The sequence below is a fragment of the Stigmatopora nigra genome, chromosome 3, assembly GCF_051989575.1.
Source record: "Stigmatopora nigra isolate UIUO_SnigA chromosome 3, RoL_Snig_1.1, whole genome shotgun sequence".
In the NCBI taxonomy this organism is placed as follows: domain Eukaryota; kingdom Metazoa; phylum Chordata; class Actinopteri; order Syngnathiformes; family Syngnathidae; genus Stigmatopora; species Stigmatopora nigra.
In genome coordinates, this window is record NC_135510.1 from 3,914,706 (window position 1) to 3,930,650 (window position 15,945).

A 15,945-nucleotide genomic window follows, 5' to 3' on the forward strand; every position below is an offset into this window, starting at 1 on the left:
AAACTTTGCCAAAGAGAAGGGAAGCTTCTGCATTCTGCCAATAGTGCTTACATTGCAATAAGGCGTATTGTTGGCTGTTCAAGTGTCCTCATAAAACCTGTCATAATTGAAGGATTACTGTAAACCATTAGATTCCAAATTGAGATTCTATGAGAATACTTGGCATTTTGTTAAAGTGACAACATTCTATCAGTAAATTTTTGGGCTTCAACAAATGCTTTGAATACAGAAAGACAAATGAAAAGCTGAGAAAATTAATTAAAATTGTTCATGAAAAAATAAACAATACAATAAACAATACTACTACTATGTATATAATAATTTATTTATTTTACCATAGATGACTATTGTCCAATAAGTGTCATAATTTATTTTTCAAATCATATATATATATATATATATATATATATATATATATATATATATATATATATATATATATATATATATATATATATATATATATATATATATATATATATATATATATATATATATATATATATATATATATATATATATATATATATATATATATATATATATATATATATATATATATATATATATATATATATATATATATTTAATCATTTCTTTTAATATAATGTATATATAATTTGAAAAAGAAATGTTGAAACTTATTGGACAATAGGCATTTATGGCAAAAGAAATCAAGAAATAATTAATGTTACATTTATTTTTATCCATATACAAGTTGTTTTTATTAACTAACTATTTCATTTAAAAATGCACAGAACTTTTTGGGTTCCCTTAAAAAAAAAAAAAAAAGTTGACATTTCCCACGCCCCTTGCTAGTAGGTAGTGCTAAAATCCAACCAATGGGGTTTCTGCTGAAACAAGAACCACCTGACTGCAATCCCCTGATTGCACTGCTAAGATACCACATTTCTGGAAATGTTTGTTCAATGGAGGCTGGAAAAAAAAGCAAGCAATCATGCACTGTGGCCCTTTGTAGAATAGTTTGCTCATCCCTTGTGTTTATGCATATAAATATTAGTTTGCACACCCCTGTGTTTATGCATGTAAATGTTAGTTTGCCAGCCAAACAACAAATAATAAGTGCATCCCATCAGAAGAAATTTGACATTTGGAATTGGAACTAACTACTGCACAAACCTGGCCACTTCATTGTTATGGTAAGCCATAAATCATTCCTTTAATTCTGCTATCTTGATATTTTACTGACAATTTAAAGCAAAAAACTGTTTAACTCTACTCCATGTTATAGTTTAACCAAACATTTCAGATAATTACAAACACATGGCAACAAGCATAAGCATAATAGACATAAAACAAAAAAACAGGATAGAAGATTATCTTTGCAGGTATCCTTCATTGTTATCTCTTAATTTGAAATGAGTTTTTAAAATGCATTGTTGACAAAATGTGCAATGTTTGTGCTGTTGTGTTTTAAAATGGCAACCATGGTTTAACAATGTGGATAGTTGTTTTTAAAAAGTAGCAATGCCCTATAAATGATAATAATTCAAGTGTTTTTTTTAAATATTTAGTTATTTAGTTCTCTTTTAGCTTGAGCCCATGCAGAGATGTACATGAAACATTGTACTTTTCCTTATTTATTCAGTTGAGCATTTTCTTCCAATTCTATTCTCACTTTTTCTGTCACCTAATCAATCACTGTACCCCAGCACTTGTCGGGTTGAATGTGAAAATAAAAACAATAACATCACCACTGACGAAAGCAATGTAGAATCCACTCTGGCACAAAACAGAGGCCTTGGTAAATATTAAATTTAAAAGGATTCCCAGATAAGGCAGCTTGAAAAATTGAGGCAGCCCCCTATTCTTCTAGATAAGAGAAGACGGAGCCATCTGGAGGCTGCCAGATAGCAAACTCCCACGCCATCCGCAAGACCTCACTCTCATCTGAGGCGCCGGCCTAAAGAAAAAGTAGCGACACTTTCATTATGTTAACTTTCAAAATGAATTCATTGGCATTCTAAGCGTAGACCCGTTTTTGCCCCTTTTTGTTAACCCCGTACACACAATTTTGCTCCCAAGAAATTATTGCTTGGTCATTTTTTTTTAAACAGTTGTATTGTAGTCTATTGTTCCAGTAAGGTCAGCATTGGTGAACATGGTTTTAGTGGAAATATGTTGCTTATTTAGCCAAAAAAAGTTGAAAATGTGAGTAACGATGAATACAAGCAATGTTTTCTAGATATTGACTCATAAAATATTGCATCAATAATCTCTGATTTTGTCAAATATTCAGCAAATATTTGTAGTTGGATGAAGTATGTGCATAAGGGCATGAGTACAGCAAGCTGGAGTGACATTATTGTGTACTTTTTATCTTCCCTAGACCATTTTGTCCAATGATTGAATGATGTTTGTACATCTGTAGGTTTGTGGTCAAATCCTGGTTTTCTTGAAAAAAATGTGGCGTGAAAGGGAACTTGACCAAAAAGTAAGATTGGATTGTGGACATTATTTGAATACTCCCAATGCCAAGTTATTTTTGATAGACCTTGTCTTACAAGCATTCCAATAAGATGAACACCGTGTGAATGTATGAAAAAATATAGCCATACTACATTCAATAATTGAACACTATTTATACCTATTTAGAGCATTGTATAGCAGTTATTTCCACCTATTCCGGTTTATAGCTGAGGTCTCCCTATGTTGATGAATTATTCCATTTCAATATTAACCTGAGATTTCACTATTGCAGTCGATTCACTGTATTCTTTCTTTAAAAATGAAAAAAAAAAATGTCTATTACAAGGGTATAAGACTCTGGTTGGTTCGCGGGCCACTTTAACCTCAACTTGATTTCACGTGGGCCGGACCATTTTACATATGATATTTAGATATTTATTTTATAAATGGCTTAAAAGAACTGGATTAAAAGCCCTGAATATTCAGTTTTTTTATAGATCTAAAACAATGTTTATCTTAGCTGTTTAAATATAATTTTCGATTTCAAAAAATGATTTTTGAACTAAAAACTGAAAAAAATGATAAAAAATTACAATTATTGATTTAAAAGGGGGAAAATCAGGAAATGTAACATACATCTATACTCTTCATTGTAATTTGATCCGAAAACAGAAAGTCAGCACTCATGGTTTACTTTCCCGGGCCACACAATATAATGCGGCGGGCCAGATTTAGCCCCCGGACCGCCACTTTGACACCCATGGTCTATTCTTTAAAAAAGCTAAATTTACTCTAGCCTTCATATCCAATATGATTCTACAGTATTTTCACTGCTTTTGCTATGATTCTACAGTATTTTCACTGCTTTTGCTATGATTCTACAGTATTTTCACTGCTTTTGCTATGATTCTACAGTATTTTCACTGCTTTTGCTATGATTCTACAGTATTTTCACTGCTTTTGCTATGATTCTACAGTATTTTCACTGCTTTTGCTATGATTCTACAGTATTTTCACTGCTTTTGCTATGATTCTACAGTATTTTCACTGCTTTTGCTATGATTCTACAGTATTTTCACTGCTTTTGCTATGATTCTACAGTATTTTCACTGCTTTTGCTATGATTCTACAGTATTTTCACTGCTTTTGCTATGATTCTACAGTATTTTCACTGCTTTTGCACATGGTCATTATTGAGTTAGTTTAAACTGTGTTCAGTATGCGTTTAAATATTTCTATTGTTTCCAATCTATGTTTAAAGACCTTTGACAAGCAAGGATAATATATGCTTTGGGTTCATTTAAATAGGCTATTTCTCTTTTACCATGAAAAGTTGATGGGGTTTTTTTGTATTCAGAACACTTCAGAACACTTAAAAACAAATTCAAAATCTCTTATGTTGTCATTTTGCAAGATATATTCAAACATGGTGGTCCTATGTGGAGGCATGCATCTCTCCCAAATCTATGTTGACTGCCTGCCAGAAAATAAACAATATAGCTATAATAGACTCTAAGGTTATGTGAACAACCTTGTCCACATTGCTGCTTTGGTGACTCCTCGCTTATTTCTTTACAGCCACATTGGATTTGGCTCTAGGATAATAATTTTGTCGCAATGTTTTATCTTTGCTCTCACTCCAATGTTACTCCTACTTCCCTCTAGCCCCCTCGAATACTTTACACACCGACCGGGCCCACCGGAATTCCCAGGTTGCAGATGCAGGTCGATTAGGGAATATCTTTTTGACCTGCATTGCTCAACGACCGTCCTATAGGCTTTTTGGGGATGAACGCGGTTACCTGCTCGATAACGTTTGACCCTGCAGCGATAACCTTCTGCGTAGTTTTTTGAGGACATGCAGTTTCACTTTGCACATATAGTCTTGCAGTAGCAGCATTTCCTATTGAACCTTTCACCAGTACGTTTTTTTTTATACAATGAAATTTGCTAAGGAGGTTAATCATTACATTTGCCCATTCGACTATTTAGGTGACCGCAGACCACTCCTTGAAATGTGATGTAGGGGCTTTGAAAGACAAACCCCACAACCCCCCTTGGAAAATTCCGTGACTTACTTACTTTCTTTCTGTATGCAGAACAGATTTGTCGCCGCAGTTACGCGGAGTCACTTTGATTAATTTACTTAAGGATGCTGACATCTGCGTTTGCAGATTTTCATTAAGATCAATAGCAAACGGCTTCAGACACGCTTCCACTTGTCTAGGCTATTATCCCCAAAAGACACGGTAGATTAAGTAGAAAAATAGCTTGTTGATTAGGATAAAATCTTTTTTGCGGAATCAATTGTTTTTGTTTAAGGCTGTTTTTTAAAGAAATTTAATTAAACTACAACCTCCCAGATTTGGGTAAATATGCCGGTGGTAGGGAGGCAATAATATGATACATACTTTTCAGGAAGACCGTAGTGTGAGCCACTGTCAACCCTAGTTTTAATCCTTCCCACCACTGTGTTGTGCGATGTTATGTTGTTATCTTAATGATAATCGCTGCCTGTATTTCTGCACCCCCCACCAACCCCCAAGGCTTTTCTGCCAGGCAGGGGTGGGTTGGGGAGCTATGGCTTATCAACTGCTTTGTCATTAAATCAGCTTTCTTTTATTTATTTTTTTATGCCACGTCCAAAAAGTTTACTGCCGTCACTCTTATCAGAAAAGATCGGCACGCCGGTTTTCTTTTCAATCACGGCTTTGCACATTCAGCCGAGTGGAGATAAATACAGAACAGCAATTTCCATAAGGGGCGGAAATAACATTTTTAATACTGAAACAAATAAAAAAAAGCACAGTGGAGTGATTTGCTTTTATCACCAGTGGGGTTTTTAGTTGTATATTACATTGCATGTATACACATTATTTTGAAGTAAATAAACTGTGATGCATATTTAATTCTGCTGTAAGTGGGCTTGATAGCAAATCTGAAGGAATTTGCATTTTATGCTTTGAAAAATATAATAGCATCTTCTGTTGGACGAATAGTGGTCAGATAGTTGTCTACATGATAAATAACGGATGGCGTGGGTTTATATTAGGGGTGGAAATTAATTTAAAAATGTAATTATTCAACCATGTATTTAATTATTTTCGGCAAATTGCATTTTAATCACACACTACTATTAGGTTAAAAAATATATGTATATTTTTTGTAATCTTAGATTGATCTTTGCAAATAGCTGAGTCAAATATGTTGAGATGTGAATATTTTTAACATTTAAAAATGTATTAAATAGGATAAAAGAAAGAAAAAAATACAATTTGTAAAGTTGCAAAACAACGAGCCACTGGGGGCAGCACTTAACAGAGAAGTGGTTATTTATTTTTTAGTTTTATATTAAAGTCCAGTCTGTGATTGAAGAAACTTACATAATTGTTTTTGGCTGTGGACAAAGTACAAACACGTGTGAGTAGTGGAGTTTGATTGTGGTGCTATTTATTCTTTTGAAAGTTATAAAAGGTGAATCAATGTTAATTAGCGCTTGAATGGCATAGTCAATGTTATAGTTTCAATAGGCTAGCAGGTATATTTGGAAAATGAAAAGTTTTGTATTTTCGTGCTCAATAGACGTTAAGGTATTTATGTCAAATGTTGAAGTTGAACCCAATTGAAGGCTATTAAATATCTTGAGTCTCTATTTTATGTTATTTTAGATTTTAATAAACATGCTGTTTAGATGACTAACAGCATAAATGTTTATAAAGAAAATGTGCAAACATTGACAAGCTTTGAATACAAACTCCAATTCAAAATGGTTTCTTCTTCAAACACGTTTTCCTTTTCGTCATTATTTAAACATAACCTTCATAATGCATTTTAAAATCCCCACACATGGTAAATGTTATAAGATGTGGGATAAAATAAACCATTTTTGATTAAATATCCTCAGGCAAGGTTGACCTACTGTAGTACAGTATATATATATATTAATGCAGCAAAGTGAACAAGGTATCGGGAGGAATATGACATTTAAATATGGGAAAACCCAAAATTGAACATGATTTGCATTTGTAGCCTGTGGGTTTACGGCTTGTTTGTTTCCTTTCCACACAAATGCAGACGCACAAACGTGCGCGCATAGTATATTAGTTGCGCATCAACAGTGACACTCTGTAGAAAACAGTAAAAGGTCTCACATTGTATTTTTTGCTTCCGGCTTTGACTAGGGAAAAAAAAGGTAATGCCTTGTGAATGACAAATTATAGTCTGCTGGCATTTCAAAATAAGATTTAAAATAATGGATTTCTCAGGTTCAATTAGTTTGTAGAGATAAAAGTGCAAGTTTTTTTTAAATGAATAATCCTCGGGCAGTTTTAAATGTTATGTTTATTCAACACAGCCAAAATAGCTTAAAGAGAATAATAGAGAATGAATGCTACAGATAAAAAAAAGGCAAATGGCATGATTTGCATTTGTCAAGTATAGTTTTCAGCTGCTTTTCTTTGTAATCTCAGCATGAAACAAACAATCAAGTAGAGTCTTGAGGCAGTTCGTCGCCTTTTTTCTTCAACCGTGAAAGTAAAGAAATTCAGTTTACTGTTTTTTTAGAGCAGGTGCATCAATACAATTCTCATAGCTGTAAGTACCAAAGGCAGGATCATAACCTGGTTAGGCTGCAATTTGTAGTTAATTCTTGTGAGAAAAGCGCTGTTCTGTTCCACCGACTGTTCTGATTGTCTCGGCGTTGTGCTCGAGTTGAGGGCAGTGTCAAATGAACTCTGCCGTTTGACATTTAGTCAGTGCGCCAGATGGGTCAAAGAGACCCCTTCGCCCAAGCATGCCCGCTTGCAGTGCGTTAAACTGTCAATTGGCAAAGTTTCAGGAGGTCTCTTGAAATTGGAAAGTGCCGTACCCTCGTCTCCGTTCTCCCACAGAGTCCCAAGAGTCTCTGGGGGCTGATAGCCTGCCTCCTGGGGGTCCAACGGGTCTTTGGAAAGCAGGATACTGATCGAAGGCACCGTCCTATGGACGGTCATCTCTGACGTACCCCCTTCTGTATTCTCCCACACTTCCTTCACCACCTTGTATTGAAGCTTGGTCATCTGGTGCAGCGAGCCCACTTTACGCTTCATGATCTCAGCACAAGTGATGGTCTTGGTGACGGCACGGCCCGAGCCGGTGAAGACCACCTGTCTGAGGCCACCTTCAACGCCACTGCAGAATTTTTTCTCACCTTGCATTCTCGCCATGGCGAAGCCCATCAAGTTGCGGATTTTACTCCCCTCTTTGACTCGCATCTCCAGTACGCCCGAAGCCAGTCCTGGGAACGGACATGGGCTGTGTTCCTCAGTTCGACAGACTTTTTTAAAACCTTCCTTGCCCAATTTGAGTGCAGCAGGAGGAACGACTACGGGTGTTGGTTTAAATGTGGTCATAATAACATTGCTTGGCACTGGGGGAACACTGACATTGTTGTAGATCTGGTCCTGGTAAGGAGGAAAGGTTCCAAAGCCTTGCCCATTCTCCATTTGAATCGATGTGTTCAATTCCAGTCCTTGATGGGGCTTGAAGGCATCTCCATTCAGGAAGTGCCCACTGACCACATTATCGCCTGTGAACATGGCGCCAGACCTTAAAAACCTCCCTCTCAGTTCAGATCTGTTGACTTTTCCGTCATGGCAAAATGACTCTGACTCCTACGAGAGCAGCTGTAAAGATTTACAAACAGACTTCATAAAACGACATTGCGCTCGTCTCCCCTAAGAGTTCTATCAACACATTCTTTAATACAGACTCTCTGAATGAGCTGGAGAATTAAGATAAATGCCCGACTATTGAATCAAAAAGCACTGACGGGACCATTCAAGACGTTCTTTTAAAGAGTCTCCATTTCATAGCATTTGGAAAGCGCTTAAGGGAGAGATAACGATAATGAAAATAGTCTATATTGTTCGCTTTTTCTACAAGATATACCGAATAAGTACTTTCTCCGAAGCTTGAAGAAGACTTGACCTTTTCTCAAGTAGTCCGGTCCATTCAGGCATCGCTCTCAACTAAGAAGTGACTTCTTGTTTCAGTCCCGCTCATCAAGTTCCTCCGTCTAATCTGGGACTTTTGCCTATATCTATTCCGGCACGAGTTGGTCACTGGAGTTACCTGGAGTTCCCCAGAATGTTTGCTCCCCTGAAGCTGTGGCTCGTCTCCAGTGATGCTGCCGGTAGTGTATTGTTCCTCTCCACAAAGAGACATGGGGGACAGGAGCTGCCTCGCCAATGCTCACAGGAGGAGTGTTTGTGTGGCTGAGTAGGGATGGGGGGCATCAGGAAAAAGAGGGGGGTACTCTTAAAGGCACAGGGCTTTTCATCTTCCATTCAGGACATTTTAACCCCACGTGCCATGTCAGCCCACCCTGTCTCTTTAAAGAATGCCACACATATCCCCAACAACTTTGTCAATCTCTTTTAGAGGACATTCCACTATTCAATGTACATGACTGATTAAATCTGAGCGCTGCTGTGGAAGCTCAGTCAACATTTTTAGAAGAAAAAAAAAATAATGGTTACCCAAAACAATGGATTCAATTAGCTGCAATGTAGATGCAGACATACTCCAAAAGGGCAGGCTGAAAGTCAGGTTCGTAACATTGAGTCATAGAGCCTTAGACATATGGGAATGTTTATGGTCATTAGAATTTAAATAATTCGACATTAATAAGAGTCAATTACTTGGACTGTAATTCATTTGGCAGTTGGGACCTTTTTTATATTTGTTCTTCAGTCTGTTTCAAGATATCAAAAAAAGTAGTGTAGATGTAAATTGATCCATTTTTCATTTGGAAGCATTGCTTTAAATTTATACTTAAAAATGCCTTTTAGTCCTTTTTTAGATTTCAAATTATACTTATTGATCACAGGTGCAGTTGAGAATGGGTATTAATGACATAAAAGAGATGGGTGGGACATTTGGGATTCTCACATTTGATTGGGTGGATAGAAAATGTTGGTCAGCCACTTCTTGGTCTCATTGGCTTTTATTTACATTCACCAACACATGTAATATGACATTCTGTTATCAAGTTTATTAAACAAGACCCTTTTTGATAAAGATCTTGTCTTTCTACTTTTAACTTTTGCCACGTTTGCAAATTTTGTCTTTCATAGTTGAGAAAAACAAGTATAGTTCTTTTATTTGGTGATGAAAGACACTTCCATGCTCAACGTCTCTCTTTGGTAGCAGTCTTCCTTGTGATAGATAGATTGATGAACGATGTATAGAAATCTTAATGGGCTATCTATCACCAGTGGGTGGCGCTGCCCGACTCGCTTCTCGCGTCCTAGACAGCCCCAGACAGCTTTGACGTCCACCTAATCAGCTCTGTGGACAGGTGGATTTGTTTTTTTCCTTGCGAGGCTGACAGATGGGAGAATGCGTGAGGACAGCCCACTGAGGCTGAACCTATGAGGCCGAGAGAGAGAGAGACCGACGATTTGCTACTACCCTTTCACTTAGTATGTATCTCCCAGTAAACAGTGGTGCCAAGACAGGTATAAAGCGAATATACAAGTTTGTGTGTTGTTCATTGTTAATGCCAATCAGGGAATCCTTGAAAGTTTTTGGGAAATTATCCACCTTGTCAACTGGAAAGTTGACATTGTACATTGTTGACCACAATCCAGAAAACTCAAGTTCTTTTCTGAAGTCTGTTTCTTTTGGTTTTCTTCAAGTACAACTATGGATTGGTAGTTATGTTCAGCTGAATGTTGGTAATTTGTAAAAAAAATCTAATAAAAATTATAATTGTATTGCTATTTTAGGTTTTGCCATAGTTGGGTTGATAAGCCATGTCTTTCTGTCCACAGTTTATATAGTTTATATATTTATTCATTTTTAATCTACAGTAATCCAAGGCTGGACCAGATTGTACAACTTCTCTCACTTGGATAAGGTCTAAAAACAACTGCAAAATGATTTCAGTAAAATATGCTTTATTGACAATAGGATTCTGTGACCCTTGCTTTAGTTTTGTGTATGTAATAGTTGTCGCATAAATTTAATGACAAATCGGGAGGAAAAAAATTTTGCTTTTGAATTGTAAATACAAAAACATTTCATATGTACATTGTTTTTTGGACATCACAGTAGATGTAGTCTTTTTTTTTCATTTTAATGTATACTCCCGTTATTCATATTTCATGCAAATGTATGCCACCATGGAGCAGACCTTTTGGGTTTTAAAAAAAACCAACAGGGGAGTTTCAGTCATTCATTTACGGGCTTGATGGCTTCGATAAAGGATGCCGCGACAATTGACACTCAGCAGAACATCTGTTAAAGGATTTTCACAAGGTCAATCTCTGAATGCCAATGTTTCTCCAAATGAAAGTGGTGAATATTTGCCCTCGTATTAAGTGCAGTATTTTATAGAAAACCTCCACAGAAAGTGCATGTGATTGCCCCAGCATCCCTTCTACTGGCTCAATCATAAACTAGAGGCAATACGGGCACCGGTAAGTCCACAATTTACTTATCCGTACTAATACAAAAATGAGGATTGTTAGATACTGGCCAATGCTACACGGGTACCAAGTTTCAAGACAATGGATTCATGAATGACGTAGTATGACTTCAAATTTAGTGTGCATGAGATAAACAAAAACAAGAACCGGAGTGGCAACTTAATATGCTTTCTGCCTCGAAACGACTTGGCTCAGTGTTCGAGGGGTCTTTACGCTACACAGAGGCTGTGGGTTCAATTCCCTGCCATTGTTATTGTGTCATTGGGCAAGACACTTGACCTCAGTTCCTCCCAGTGGACCTAGCAGGAGTACTGTAGTAGACAATTACTTTTTTTGTTAGACTGGGCATATATTTGCATGGGATAGTGCTTGACATGAAATGTTCTTGTTCAGAAGTGGTTGATGTTGTCATTAGCATTTTTTTTAGCACAGGGAATCATTTTTGCATTGTGTTTCCATTGGAGAAGATATATTTCTTTTATATTTTGTTCCTGGCTGAAAAGAAGACATGAGCAAGGACAGGAGGAGGAGGAGGAGGAGGAGTGTTTTAAAAAGGCTTGCCTCCAAAGTGATCATTCTGTTGTTTGGGAGAAATTACTCTCATCAGTCATACGGAGATGCACAGCTGCCTACGGGGATGTGGTAATGTCACTGCGTAATAAAGCGTGTGTGAGTGCGAATTTAGTGGGGGCTGGGGGGTTCTTCTGTCTAGTGCAAATGTAGGAGGGCAGCAGGTGAAAGCAGTGTAATTTAACCACACAACGCTTAAATTGATGATGAAAACTGCTCCCTAATCATCCTTATTTACCACATCATCATGGCATGTAGTTTACTGCTTGTGGCGTCTGGAAGGTGATTGATGATCAAACTTGCCGTGTTAGAGGGAGCGCACAGTGGTTAGAGGAGGAAAATACACAAAAAAAAGTTAACAGTATTGTCTAATGCCAAATCTTCGCGAATTTAAGGTTTTAACTCATTCTCTCAATTCTTTATGATCAAAATGAATGCAGTATTTTCAGCTTTTTGGTGCTTTTATTTTGATGGGCAGGTCTATTCGTGTTAGGTTTTCATTGCTGACAGTTTAGCTGTTGATTTATTGCCACAGTACTTCATCTGGTGACTTTGATAAGGGAATCCAACATACTGTAGTAATCTATGGCTTTAAGCAATACTTTTTGTGATTTATTTTTTTCTTCTTTTCCTCTAAGCAGCATTAACAATAGATTTAAGTCCCATACAAAGTCTAGATAATCTTGTGTGGACGTAACTTCAGCTGGCGTAGTCGCTATCTTCATCAACATCCAGGCATGAAAATTCAATAGTAAGATGGATTACAAGAATATTCATGAATATTCATGTTTATAAAATATACATTTTATAAGATTATGAGAGGAAAAACTCAAAAATAAATGTGTATTATTACTGGAGGAAATGGTAAATATTACATGATTAGAGTGGTTTAGTTACTTATTCTTATGTTTATTGAACTGGAAGTGTTTTGGTTTTACTAGCTTTGGAAGACAAGCTTTTTAAACTCTTGTCTTGACATTCCCCTTTGTATTCTTCACTCGGCTTTGTAAAATGGTTATGACATTGAAGTGTTCTGTCTTGACCTTTCTGAGAAGAGCATTTTTTTTCTTCCCTTTCACACCTCCTTTTCTTTTAAGTGCCTTCATTTAATGACGGGGAAAAAGCGGCACGGTGTTGGGCACAATGACCATGTCACTGGCAACAGGCACTCACGGCTGCTCACTCAGGCATGGTCACTCCTTTACAATTCGTCCACACACCAATAAATCTGACCTTGGATCATTTTTGTGATATTCAACCCTCAGAGGCACGGCAAGTTTATTTCTACTGCACTGTCATAACAACTGCAGCTGGAACAAAAAAGCTTAACAAAATAGAAACAAAAAACAATCTTGACAAAACAATAAAAACACCCCTTAAAGTCTTGAACAAACCTTGATGCCGTTACGGTTAGAAGTGGAAATTTGAAGTATCCTTTCGGCGCAAGATTACTAGAAATCTTTTCAATCACCTCGGCTGGAATTGTGAGTGCAATATGAATTTATTCTTCACTCCAGAGTTTTTCTGTCAGGGTATCCTTTTTTTATTGGTACTAAGGCTGACTGTTATTAGGGAAAAGGGACATTATGTCTTTTGGGGGGGTTGCTATAATCATGATGTTAAAAGTGTACTCTTCACCAAATGACTTGAATAGTTGGTTTCGAAAGACTTGTTGTATCAACATGAATATGTTGGATTTGGTGCTCGGACGTTTGGTTGCCGGTCTTTTGGTCGCGGGTCAAATGGTGACATGAGATTATATTAATGAGAGAGTTTAATATCTAAGAGGGAGAGTTTAATATCTAAGAGGGAGAGTTTAATATCTAAGAGGGAGAGTTTAATATCTAAGTACTGTTGAAAACAGTAGATATTGAGATATTTTACTCATAAATATAATTTTGAAAGCTGGTTTCAACAGTACTTGGATATTAAACAGTACTTGGATATTAAACAGTACTTGGGTATTAAACAGTACTTGGGTATTAGACAGCACTTGGATATTAAACAGCACTTGGATATTAAACAGCACTTGGATATTAAACAGCACTTGGATATTAAACAGCACTTGGATATTAAACAGCACTTGGATATTAAACAGTACTTGGATATTAAACAGTACTTGATATTAAACAGTACTTGGATATTAAACTTCTCTCTTAGATATTAAACTCTCTCATGAATATAATTTTGAGAGCTGTTTTCAGCAGTAAACTCTGTCACCATTTGACTGGCGACCAAACGTCCAGTCACGATTAAATGTATACACTACAGGCTAAGGGGGGTTGTATGTGAATGATGTGTAGATTATTGTATATAAATAGGATCTAGGAGGGAATGTCTCTGCGCAAAATAGATGATTTGTAAAGTACTGTAATTTAGAGAGAGGCTGTGCAGAAAATTGAGCAGCTTGCTGCTTTTATGAAGGAAAACTATCGTGAATGTTCCGAAAAAAAAAAAAAAAAACATACCACATCCCTACAATGGGACTATTGCACATTAGATGGTGATGTTCAAATGATATATCGTGTAGACATCATTGGTACCAGGCACTAACATATACCAACATTAAGAACCCAAGTGGCATACTATTTTATTTTATTTCTTTATATGGCTGTATACAATAAGTCGTATTTCTTATTGTTCACTTATAACTAGTGGGAGGTGTAATTGCTAACTGTTTTGACATATATTGATTTGTTTTTCTGACAGAACTGCAGAGGTGTTTATTTTTGTGTGTGTTTATTTGCACTCTGCTGAGTGTGGTAGTCATTGCGCTGCATCATCAGCCCCCAACACAAACACATGTACCCCCATTTTCCCCCCCACTACCCCCTCTTTCCCGACAGCCGGTCACTCACTTTGCGTTAACCGCAAGTGTTTTCACGGTCATCAAACAACGGTGGCCTAGAGGCGCTCATTTTCGCTCCGTGTGGCTCTCGCCCTAGAGCTTGGTTCTGCCCCACAAATTCACAGCCGGCCCCTGGTTGAAGTGGGTAAGTAGGGGGGGTTCACAGCAGACACCACACACACAAACACACACACACACACACACACACACACACACACACACTAACACTTGCATTTGCACACAATCTCCAGTTAGGCGCTCACATACAAAAAGTATACACTCAGCATAAGCAAGGCTATTGGAGCAATTACAAAAACATGGCCGAACACGAGCGAGCAGGCCCGCGCTATCAGAGGGGAAATAGAGAGTGAAAAAAAAATGATGACGGCATTAATATTTTTTTGCGGGAGCCTGAGTACATGACTCGCCTCAGCTGTGTGTGTGTGTGTGTGACAGAACTTATAGGTGCAAATTGTCACTATTTGATTTTTTGGGATATTGCCTTTGTAGCTATGATGAAACAAATACACTTTTGGCAATAATGCATGTCTTCTCTTAGCAATACTCTTTTTAAAACCTGTTTTTATAGCTTATATTTTTATTTCCACTGTTGTTACAGGATTTTTTTCTTTACCTCTGCTTTCATTATATGTATCACATTCTACAACTATGCAATCATCCGTTCTTCTTGTTTCTCGTTATATGTGCATGCACCCACACAGCTAGTTCACCAACTCTCACACACACAGACACACACTCAACCATACGCATCCCTGCTCCCTTGGGTGCGACCATTCCCTCGGCACTGCATTGCAGATGTGTCCCAGCTAGCTGGAAGTTTCACATGCAATCTAAGACGGCTTGAAAGAGATGGTATAAGTGGACAGATTGCATTTTAATGATATTAGTTCACCTTTCTATTATTGTGTAGATTAAGTGTTGGTTCATGGTCCAAAAATGTTGGTAGACATTTTTCCCTTCACTGTCTGACGTATAATTCTAAAATGTTTCTTACGGTTATTTGAACCTACGATTTTTAGACATTATACTTGCTATTTGCCTGAAATTTGAGGTATTTTACTTTGTTTTTAAAGTTATTTTTACACCCCTCCTTCAATGTCAGAACGTTATATACTACTATATACATCTATAATCTTCATTTGAATTTGATCTTAAAACAAAGTCGGGACTCTATTTACTTTCTCGAGCCGCACAAAATGATTCGGAGGGCCAGATTTGGCCCCCGGGCCGCCACTTTGACACCTGAGCGAAACTTGTTACTTTTTGTGAATGTACACATACCTCCATTTTGAAGACACGTCCTACTGAAACTAAAATGGAACTTTTTGGTTATAACGATCATTCGGAGGAAATAGTTCCAAGTGAGAACACTATTCCAAATGTTGTAAAAAATGCGAGATGACATCACTGAAAACCTTTAAGTGGAAATACAGTAGCAGCATCACTGAACATAAGCTACTAAATTAAAGCTTTGTAACATATGGGGTTTCTAAATGAAAGGTCAATAGAAGAATACTGTCCAATTGTTTGCTATACAGCTTCAGGATAAAGACGTCAATTTACAGGACTGTTTTGTGACTATCACAACGTCCAAATCTCAGTCAT

The 15,945-nt window shown here is 37.0% G+C and overlaps 1 protein-coding gene and 1 long non-coding RNA gene across 2 annotated transcripts in view; one reads left to right on the top strand and one right to left on the bottom strand.

The window, feature by feature from the left end:
* The first annotated feature begins 910 nt into the window (after positions 1 to 910).
* LOC144194558 (uncharacterized) overlaps positions 911 to 15,945 on the top strand; it is a 195,993-nt gene continuing 180,958 nt past the window's right edge. Inside the window, exon 1 of the long non-coding RNA XR_013325914.1 lies at positions 911 to 1,160. This is a non-coding gene — a long non-coding RNA (uncharacterized LOC144194558). The remainder of the gene's footprint in view (positions 1,161 to 15,945) is intronic.
* On the bottom strand, positions 6,754 to 8,665 carry LOC144194557 (uncharacterized). The gene is made up of 2 exons (XM_077713710.1): positions 8,542 to 8,665; positions 6,754 to 8,093 (listed from the first exon to the last, which is right to left on the bottom strand). Exon 2 carries the CDS (start codon positions 8,004 to 8,006, stop codon positions 7,182 to 7,184), a length of 825 nt encoding a protein of 274 aa, XP_077569836.1. The 5' UTR covers positions 8,007 to 8,093; positions 8,542 to 8,665; the 3' UTR covers positions 6,754 to 7,181.

What these genes read in the sequence shown, in the direction of transcription:
- LOC144194557 (XM_077713710.1), bottom strand. Translation starts at nt 8,006, where the DNA reads ATGTTCACAGGCGATAATGTGGTCAGTGGGCACTTCCTGAATGGAGAT.